Raw genomic sequence first — 11010 nt, 5'->3', positions numbered from 1 at the left:
GAATTGCAGTGGTTTGATATTATAAATTCTTAAAAGAGATCAAAACAATATATCTAATGTTATCTTATCAAATTAATTACTTATTAAAACATACATTTTATTAGGTTTGTTTATTTCTTTCTTTGTTTTCATCAATGAAGCTTCAGCTCAAACTTATTAAAATAAATATTGAATGCGTCTCCAGTGCCCTGTTTATGAAAAGCTTGTAACTTGTAATACAAGTGGAAGTCCCTTTCTAACAAAAGCGTCAAAAAGGGACATCCGCTAGTATTACAAGTTACGAGTTATTGATAAACAGGTCACAGTTATTAATTTATAGTTTTCCTAACTCCGTCGCCTGCCAATCTATTAATCGTCCAACAGTGAACTTCACTACTACCTCCAGGTTTTCCGGAATTAATCAGTATTTACCATGAATGTAAACACAGGTGAGTGGATCCGAACTTTGATTCGGTGGTTTGTTATGAAACAGACGGTTTATTTGCAGAGCGCAATTATTTTACAACGACTTAAAAAAATAACAATGTGGCTGTCGCAAAGACATGTTGATGTGAGGTTAGTGGGATACATCTTAAAACTTGCAACATTATTGTAAAATAATAAAGCATTTATTCAGCAAATAACGTAAAGTTAAATGGTATACAATAAAAAAAAACTCAAATGCAAGTGGTGAGCTGTAACCTGTTTATCAAAAGCTTGTAACTTGTAATACAAGCGGAAGTCCCTTTTTGACAGCTTTTGTTAGAAAGGGACTTCCACTTGTATTACAAGTTACAAGCTTTTGATAAGCAGGGCACTCCTCGCACGCCTCTTCGTTGAATCTTTAGTCATAAACTAGTGTAAATGACTTTCGAGTTAAATTCCGTTATTTTAACACATTCAGGGCCAAGAACCCGCCAATCGAGTACACTGTTCGTAGCGACTACGCGCTACATACGGCGAAAACGTGGCTACGCGCTACGAGCGTAACCCATAGCACTTAGTGGCAATGAATGTGTTAATAGAGAACTAGACGCTTACTAACACTAAGCATACACGCATTGATACAATTGTTCTCTTAATTTAGCTGACGCCTCGTCCGAGACGCGGCGCGCGTGATTGCTGCATGTAGAGAGCTGCTCGCAGGATTGCTCGTTGAACCTATAATCATTTCAATTATTAAAATATGATCATTTATGTTGTCATTTAAATAACCGTAAGAGCGTCCGCTAGCTGGCGCGGTTGCACTGAACGGGTTAACAAAAATAGTATGAGCAACGCCAAAGAGAATAGATAGTTTAGAGGGTTATTGTCATAGTACTTAAAATCGACCACCATGCCTGGGAAGCCTTAGCTGAAGACCGTGATAGATGGCGCAAGCGTGTTGTGGAGGGGAGAAGGCTATGCGACCAAGCCTGGTTTAATGCTTTAGATAGCAGAAGGTGTCACAGGAGGCAAACCGGGACTGGAACCTCGGATAGCATGAGCTTTCTCTGCCAAAAATGTGGGAGGTCGTGCCGCTCACGCATCGGCCTCCACCGTCACCAAACCCGTTGTCTATACAGCAATGTATAAATCGTCTGCAATAGACGGAAAGGCCTGTGATGATGATGATGAAATTTTGTAACGTTTATGAATAAGGGGGTTATAAATAAATAAATAATAACCGGCGGGCGTTCGTCAGTGTCAGATCCAACTCGTATCCGAGGTTGGCTGCCGCGCGGGCCAGCTCCTGCATGCAGGCTGGTATGTCGCCCCTGAAAATGTATGGACGTTTTAATGCTATACCACACTACGTCTCTGCCTATTTCCGTCGCTAATTCCCATGCCACTAAATATCGTCCCTAAAATTTTTCAACAAGCTAAATCGAGAACTTACTTCGGTATAACCACAGTGCCCTCATTAAACGACCTTGTAGCATCATTGAGCTGTGCTTGCATGTGTTGTCTGGTTAATTGTATCATTTCATCAGCGTATACGCCCATCTGAGCGATGCCGTCTCTGGCCGCCTCCACGCACTTGTGGATATCGGAGACGTGTTGGCTGGACAGGGTGCGTGCGGCCCGACGTTCTTCATTGCAAGATACTGTGGAAAATTGGGAACCAAATGGATGTACAATGGGGTTGGCCGGTCGAAGTATTAAGGATGACTCACGCTAGCCCGGGCCGGAGGTTCTATATTTATGAGCACCACGGTGCTTGCCAGAGAAATTATTATTCTCTTTATTCAATTAGGGTCTTAGGTTAGGGTTTTACAATGTGAGTATAAAAGTAAAATATACACAAATGTACACTTACAAAACATAACAAAAATATATAAACACATTATAAAAAACCTAACCTAGGGTGCCGCCGGCAGCGGGGCAGGGTCCAAGCTGCCGGTGGTCAGGGACGCAGAGTGAGGAATCGACGTACTATACGCGCCGTGTCCAAAATTACCGCCTTCTGCATCTGACCCTTGATCCAACCGCCCAGCGAGAGTCTCTCTAGGTGTTGGTCGAGACTCTTCGCTATGAGACCGTTCGCTGACACGACTATAGGAACAATGATCGTCGAGTCAACATCCCACATAGCGGTTATCTCGTGGGCTAAGTCTAGGTACTTGCTGGACTTGTCCTTCTCGGCCTTCACGAGATTCTCATCATGGGGGATGGTGACGTCGACGAGCACGGTCCGGCGCTGCGATCGATCTATCAGCACGATGTCAGGCTTATTGGCTACAATAGTCCTGTCAGTGATGATAGATCGATCCCAATAGAGCGTGGCACGACCATTTTCGAGAATTATTATTATTATTATTAATACATTTAATTCAAGCAACATGGCTCATAGGGCTGTGAAACATACAAATTTAAAAATTAAAATTATAATACAAACTAGCTTAATTTAACATATTACTAAAATATATGATTTAAAGGAAACATGTCAAAAAAATAAAATAATAACGATTAACGATTAAACAATGATTTCAATAATAATAATATAGAATACCTATTAAACTAAAGTAAATAATGTCAAAAATTATATTTTCTCAAACATGCAATGAAATGTCGTCACTCCGGGCGTTATTTCAGGCTTCGAAGTCTCACGTTTAGGGCGGAGCAACTCCAGAGAACTGTAAAGGAATTTCATACAAAATTTAAGGCCTAGGCCGGGAAGTAATTTTTTTTTAAATTTCCATTTCACAGATATGTGTGACACACCATCGTGGCATTCAGCCATTAAAGTGATAACACACTATCGCACCGCTTTAAAAAAAACTATAGGCAGTTTATGGTTTATGGTACGATTTCTTTTTTTTTAATCTTTATAGGGCTGTATCTCCTAAACCGTGCGTCGCAGCGCAAAAATAATAAAATGTTCGTTCCTCTGTAAGAAACTTACAGAATATAACCAAACGGAGTAGTCATTAACAGGCGTTCCCCTCTGTCGAAAATAGGCGGCCAATGGTCAACCGACGTTTATCTGACATGGCTATGTTTACGTTACGTAGGTACACATTTGATGTGCCCCTCCCCCGCAAAAAACGCCAGACTATTTAGTACCGAAAATTATAGACATGGCGTCTCCGTTGGTTATATTCTCTAAGGTAAGAAACCCTTAATTAATATTAAAAAAAACACACAAAAAAGAAAAAAAATAAGAAAAATAAACTTTATAATGCTGTATCTCCTAAACCGTACGTCGTAGCGCAAAATTAATCAAATTTTCGTTCCCCTTTAGGAAATCTCTTAATAACATTTAAAAAAACACAAGAAAAGAAAACAAAGAAAAAGAAAAGCAAGAAAAATATTTATAGGGCTGTATCTCCTAAACCATGCGTCGTAGCGCAAAAATAATAAAATGTTCGTTCCTCTGCAAGAAACCATTAATTAATATTTAAAAAAAAAGCACAAAGTAGAAAAAAAATAACAAAAAAAACTTTATAATGCTGTATCTCCTAAACCGTACGTCGTAGCGCAAAAATAATCAAATTTTCGTTCCCCTTTAGGAAACCCCTTAATAACATTAAAAAAAACACAAGAAAAGAAAAAAAAGAAAAAAACAAGCAAAAAAAATATTTATAGGGCTGTATCTCCTAAACCATGCGTCGTAGCGCAAAAATAATAAAATGTTCGTTTCTCTGTAAGAAACCCTTAATTAATATTAAAAAAAAAAACAAAAAAGAAAAAAAAAACCTTATAATGCTGTATCTCCTAAACCGTACGTCGTAGCGCAAAAATAATCAAATTTTCGTTCCCCTTTCGGAAACCCCTTAATATTTAAAAAAACACAAGAAACGAAAAAAAAACAAAAAAAAATTATAGGGCTGTATCCCCTAAACCATGCGTCGTAGCGCAAAAATAATAAAATGTTCGTTCCTCTGTAAGAACCCCTAATTAATATTTAAAAAAAAAAAAAACTAAAAATACTTTATAATGCTCTTAAACCGTGCGTCGTAGCGCAAAAATAATAAAATTTTCGTTCCCCTTATGAACCCCACGCACTGAATAACCTATCACATTAGGACATGAAACAATCATCATCATCAATTTTTATTATTATTTCATTGCATGTTTAAGAAAAGCACTATACATACCTCGGCGTGGAAAGGGAAAAGGTATCCGTCTATATGCATTCGGCCGGCAACCCCTTACTTCCCAGCCTCTATAGTAATGTACTATAACATGTCTCCTGATAAACCACTCATACTTATTATTTATCCCATTTTTGAGACACTGGTGCATGCAATGACAACTAGTGCCTCACAAACGGAGAGTCAAGTCGGTCAGCGACGACCGCTAATAGGGCGTTGCCGCTGGCGCGCACGCGGCGGGCTGCTGACCAAGCCCTCTTGCGCATCGTGACCACCGATGATGACCGATCAGCCGTCATTGAAAATGACATGTCGGACGCATCGGCTCGAGCCCGGCCCGGTCTAGCGTGACTCATAAATTGTTTGTTTGAGCATTGTTTAGTAGACTATTTGTCCAAAACAATTGACCATTGACCATTTTTAATAGTTGTAATAGGGGTTACAAAGACAAATTATACAATAGATAGCATTACAGACATGTGAAGTGAAAACCACACTCACTCGGCACATTAAGTTCATCAGCCAGCTTGGTAAGCTCATCGTATAATTTCTGTTTCTTCCTCACCGCCTGGTTGATCTCTTCTTTGATCCGCCTCAGCAGCTTGGCTGTGAACTGCTGGTATGAACTCTGAATGTTTCTGTGGTAAGCGTCGAGGAATGGTGCCAGAACCGTGTCGACGTATCGGGATACTTCGCTAAAAGAAAATAAATTTTAAACTGAAATAGATGTCGTATTGGCCTACTAATAAGAAAAAATCGGACAAGTGCGAGTCGGACTCGCCCACCGAGGGTTCCGTACTTTTTAGTATTTGTTGTTATAGCGGCAACAGAAATACATCATCTGTGAAAATTTCAACTGTCTAGCTATCACGGTTCGTGAGATACAGCCTGGTGACAGACGGACGGACGGACGGACGGACAGCGGAGTCTTAGTAATAGGGTCCCGTTTTACCCTTTGGGTACGGAACCCTAAAAATAGTTTATCGGAACTTATGTACGAAATATCATTTGATATTTATTAGCTGCTTTTCGGTGCAGGAAATCATTGTGAGGAAACCGGACTAATCCCAATAAGGTCTAGTTTACCCTCAGGGTTGGAAGGTCAGATGGCAATCGCTTTCGTAAAAACTAGTGCCTACGCCAATTCTCGGGATTAGTTGTCAAGCGGACCCCAGGCGCCTATGAGCCGTGGCAAAAAGCCAGAATTACGCGAGGAAGATGATGAGTGGTTATAAAGGGGCCCACAGATTACCAGTTCGCCGGACGATATCAGCCTGTCAGTTGTTCGGCACTGTCACCTTTTGCGTTTAACTGTCAGGCTGATATCGTCCGGCGAACCGGTAATCTGTGGGCCCCTTTATGATGATGTTACCTATTAACTAGTGCCTGACGTGGAGACACCTTCCTGGTGGGAGTTCTGCTTGTCAGCTTTTGTCGCATATGGTTCAAATGGTTGTCCAGGTCAACCGGCTGCAGCTGCCACGGAAGGACCTCAAAGCATAGCCCGCCATCTTGCCGGACGTGTACGCTCCTCAGCTTTTGTAAAACAAAATAATAGTTAACTGAAATAAATGTCATATACTAAGAAAAAGTGACCAAGGCCTCTAGTGCCCCGGCAGGAATCGAACCAGCGTCCTCTGCTATCGCGGCAGGTGCCTAAGCCACTCGGCCACCGGGCTACAGCGGCATAGGTCAAATTTTCCAAGTAGATGCACTTCTTACTGAAGGCTTATGGCGCCCCCAAAACACCCAAATATTTTTCTGAAATAATTTAATTTGTTCAAATACTTTAGTAAAATAATAGTTATTTTAACTTATTTACGATACAATTGCGGAAAGTAGGAAATTGGCAACGGCAAATTGGCAAACGGAATTGGCCAATTGGCACGACCGAAGGGAGTGTTTCAAATTGACACGAGTTGCGAATTACCTTTTCGCACGTACATATATCGTGTTACAGTACATGTAAGGATGACTCAAGCTAGACCGGGGAGGGGCCGGACCGGAGCTTCCGGCGCTTCGTGTTCTGTGGAAAGCACCACGTGATCACCAATCAGCCGTCATAGAAAACGACATGTCGGACACCTCGGCCCGGGCACGGCCCGGTCTAGCGTGAGTCATCCTTTATGGCCCTTTTTCATTCTCGACATAGGCAAGGTAAGTCCTTATTCAAGACTAGTGCGGGAAAGTAGCACCATAATATGCAATTAAAATGTTTTGGCTTGCTCTTGTGTTGGAAACCAAGACTCATTTTGGGTCATCGCGCCAGCCAAGCAAATAAGTATTACATTGTTTTACCCCGTAAGTAAGTATTATATTGTTTTACCCTGACTTACGTGTTTTAAGGATGACTCACATTAGACCCTGGGCCGGAGCTTCCGGGGCATCGTTTTCTATGGAAAGCATCACGTGATCGCCTGTCATGACATAGAAAAGCAAGCGCCGGAAGCTCCGGCCCGGACACGGCCCGGTCTAACGTGAGTCTTCCTTTACTTAGAAAATTGCCCACCCTACAATCACTGCTGGCTCCTGTGACCGTCCACGTGAACAAGCTCAGGAATACAAAAAGTATCAACATTTTTCGTAAACTAACACAATTTTCACAATTATTTTCTTCAAAGTAGATCTTAAGTTGTCATAGTTATCGCTATCGAGTATTCGCTTCAAGTCAGTTCAAACCAGTATAACGGCTATGTAATATTATTTACGAAAACGGGACTTAAACTCGTAGGTATAAATAAGTTTTAAAATTACCTCCGACGTTTCTAGGACGGCATTGTCTCGTGGTCTTGGAGATGGCCAGTAGTAGTAGTAGCTGGTAGTAGTTTTCTCCGAGACCACGGGTACAATGCCGTCCTCGAAACGCCGGAGGTAATTTAAAGCTTATGTATACGCGACTTTATGTTAAGTTCGTCAGTTAATAGATCCGTATGGACTTGGCTTGGCTTTGGCTTGGACATGGCTTTTAAATTAAAGACGTAACTTATGTATTTGCTTGATATAGTATGAATTTTTTTTAATGATTTTTACGCCTAACGATTACTTATTTTTACGACCCTAATCTGTTATACAAAAGCCATTGTTTCTTTTGTGCGAGCAGTGGGCTTCCGTTTTGTGCGCGTGGCAAAGCAACAACGTCGTTTAAAAAGCTGCTGTATCGTGGTGGTTTTAAGGTTCAAGTCTTGTACATGGAACATGTTTTGGTAATGAAGGACGATCGACCACCTCAATGTAGGCGAGTGCTCATATTATTACATAGATTAGTCCAAAGTATAAATTAGTCCAATGGCCTACGAAAAGTTTACGCGTCTCAAAATTCTGAGGCTAATTTCCTGAGGCGATTCGCTCGGAGCGTTTGCAATACCAAACGACATCTGCACCTGATTGGTTTAAGTCTACCTTGCGATTTAACTGTTATTTTAGTATGCAATTACATGCTTCAATGGCTCCACGGAGATTTCTTTGCCCAGTTGAAAGCAGTATTAATTACAATTCGTTGAATATTCCATTTTCTTACGCAAACGCAAGATATTAGCGTACGATAACCCTTAGTTAGTTTTTAGAGGGGCAGGACGGGCAGGACCTACTTCCCTATTTTAATAAGGTATTATCATATTCTCTGAACTTGCGACCCGTTCCGGCTTTGCACGGGTTAACAAATTATACACCTAAACCCTCAAGAAGCACTCTATTGATAGGTGAAAACCGCATGAAATCCGGTCAGTAGTTTTTATCGCGAACAAACATACAAACATACAAACAGACAGACGCGGCGGGGGACTTTGTTTTATAAGGTGTAGTGATGAGAGCCGTTCCATTAAGCAATTATTCCATAAAGCTGACGACTGCTGTGGCATGTAGGCACGCGGGAGCTGGCAGTAAATTTTCATTATAAAATGAGTGGCGGTTTGAACGCTAGAGTCTGTTCGGAAAGAGAAGAGTCGGGGAATGTATTGGGCCCCATACATTCCACGACTCTTCTCTTTCCGCACAGACTCTATAATCGCGGCAGTAATGCAGCAAAGATACACATATTATCAAGGAAATCGAAAGTCGCAGCATCCGCGTCAACGCCGCAGCAAGAAGGTTTACCGCAAACCACGTTCGACGTGTTGCCAACCTGTCACACTTACGTACGAATTTACAAGTGCGACAGAGAGGCAACACGTCGAACGTGATTCGCGGTAGGCCCTCAGTAATGCAGCTGCGTTCCGAATATTACCTAAGGGCCACTTGCACCATCCCACTAACCCGGGGTTAACCGGTTAAACCGTTAATCCAATGTGAAATTGTACTGGTAACCATGGTAACTCCAGTTTTAACCGGTTAACCTCGGGTTAGTGATTGGTGCAAGTGGCCCTAAGCTGCGCAAATACCGGGCCAACTGGGCCGTGTCCGGGCCGGAGCTTCCGGTGCTTACTTTTCTATGACAGAGGACAGGTGATCATGTGATGCTTTCCATAGAAAATGAAGCTCTGGAAGCTCCGGCCCGGACACGGCCCGGTCTAACGTATCATCCTTAACCCGCGCACTTCCCTCATAAGTGCCTTCTTCGCTCCACTTTTAAAATTAATTGCAAACTCGAATACTGCAACATTAAAGTAGCCCAACGTAAGCGAAGTAAATGTACAGTTTCTAAAAATACAGAAACACGAAACCTATAGTGTTACTTGACGAGGAAAAAATTTCATTTGGTGTATAATTAAATCAGGTAGATAAGTAGCGTCTCGGTCTCAAGTGCCGGACTAGGAACGGACAGTACAGTTTTGAAAAGGAAACTGGATCGTTCTGCATAATTATTTTCTATCGTATTTTCACGGAAACGTAGGAACGTGTCTTGCTATTACAGTCAGTCTCGGTACAAAAATTACTGACATTGACTGAACTAGCATAACGGATGGGAAGAGGCCGGACGGCCTTACGTTGGTTCCGTGGCGGAGAGGACGCTGCCTCTTGTGGGATGCAACTTGCGTGAGCACGTTCCATTTGGGGCAGACCATGCGTTGTGCTGGTTCGGCGGCGGAGATTGCTGCCAAGCAAAAGCACATGAAATACTCCGCACTGGCATCTGCCTACGATTATGTGCCGGTAGCACTAGAGACAGCCGGGCCGTGGGGAGTGGAAGCTCGCCGACTTTTTGGGGAAATAGGCCGGCGTTTGCGGGAGAGAGGTGGTGATCCTCGCTCTGGGTCGTACTTGGTTCAACAGGTCTCCATAGCAGTTCAGCGGGGGAATGCTGCAGGCATTATGGGGACCTTTGAGCCAGGTACGATGCAGGGTGGGTTATATTTTAAGCTTAATGTAGGTTAAGTTTTATTTGAATTATTTTTATGTATATGTCGGGAATCGTGGGCGTATCATACTATCGGCAGCACATCAAACCTTCAATCATGGATGACGAGGGCTTTCAATGAAAGGCGATATCCAACTCACGGCCTTTACTGGACAAAACTGAATACAAGTCATAACACACGTTACAATTCTCATCTTAAGCAAACCAGTGGATTAGACCCAGGAACCGCCACAGAAGGCCACAGACGTCATCTTCTCCCGTTCGTTCTCATCGTGCTCCTTCTGAAGATGGATTGACAGCATAACTTCAATTGTTCTGAACTTCAATTGTTTTAACAGCGCACTCTATGACGTCTTGGCAAAACTGCGTCGAACGCCACTCAGGTGTACCTACGTAACACCCTAGTTTGCTCTATCTGTCAAGGTTTGCATGATAAAACGCCTCTTGAAGGTGATAGATGGCACATTTCACCCATTCTCCGACATATAATTTAAGGATTAAATGTTTTAGGTTATTTTATATTTTAAAAATACTTATAAGATATATTTTTCAATAAACCTAAAAAAACTACCCCACAAACTAGCATAACAAATACGAACGTTTCAGAGAAAATACGATGGAAAACAATTAATTCACTACATAGTCTGTAGTCAACATTTTCTTCACTGGATGTTGACATTATGGTAAATATTTTTACACAGTTAGATTTTTATTTACCTACCATAGCTATGACCCTTCGCTTAACGTTTCGAGTTTTAAATTATTATAAGAGTTAGAAGCGAAAATAAATTGCGAACATAATTATTTTTGGAAGATGAAGATCCTGACATTTGTTTTTTCTATTTCTCTTATTTCATATAATGTTTTTATCTAAAAAGGAACGTTTACGTACGTTTGTAGTATTGTTTGTTTGTTGTCTGCGGTCGACTATTTTCTTTTTAAATGGTTGACATTGTGATCCGCACCAGCTTGAACAAAACAAACTCTGTTTTGTAAATTCACCTATCATATTCTGTTATTCTAAAGTCACCGACATAGCCCACCGGATTAGCAAGCTGAAGTGGCAATGGGCAGGCCACATTGCACGCAGAGAAGATGGCCGATGGGGTCGAAAAGTGCTCGAGTGGAGACCACGGACTAGCAAGCGCAGCGTAGGACGTC

At 41.8% G+C, this 11010-nt stretch overlaps 1 protein-coding gene across 1 annotated transcript; it reads right to left on the bottom strand.

Annotated features, from left to right (window-relative positions):
- Positions 1 to 593: 593 nt before the first annotated feature.
- On the bottom strand, positions 594 to 7224 carry LOC134799129 (uncharacterized). Its single transcript, XM_063771533.1, has 6 exons — positions 7066 to 7224; positions 5929 to 6092; positions 5058 to 5251; positions 1859 to 2066; positions 1647 to 1736; positions 594 to 1140 (listed from the first exon to the last, which is right to left on the bottom strand). The coding sequence occupies exons 1-6, from the start codon at positions 7132 to 7134 to the stop codon at positions 1026 to 1028; spliced, it is 840 nt and encodes a 279-aa protein (XP_063627603.1). The 5' UTR covers positions 7135 to 7224; the 3' UTR covers positions 594 to 1025.
- Positions 7225 to 11010: the final 3786 nt, after the last annotated feature.

This window comes from Cydia splendana, chromosome 18 (genome assembly GCF_910591565.1).
Source record: "Cydia splendana chromosome 18, ilCydSple1.2, whole genome shotgun sequence".
Classification (NCBI taxonomy): domain Eukaryota; kingdom Metazoa; phylum Arthropoda; class Insecta; order Lepidoptera; family Tortricidae; genus Cydia; species Cydia splendana.
This window is presented reverse-complemented; position numbering and strand designations above follow the sequence as displayed.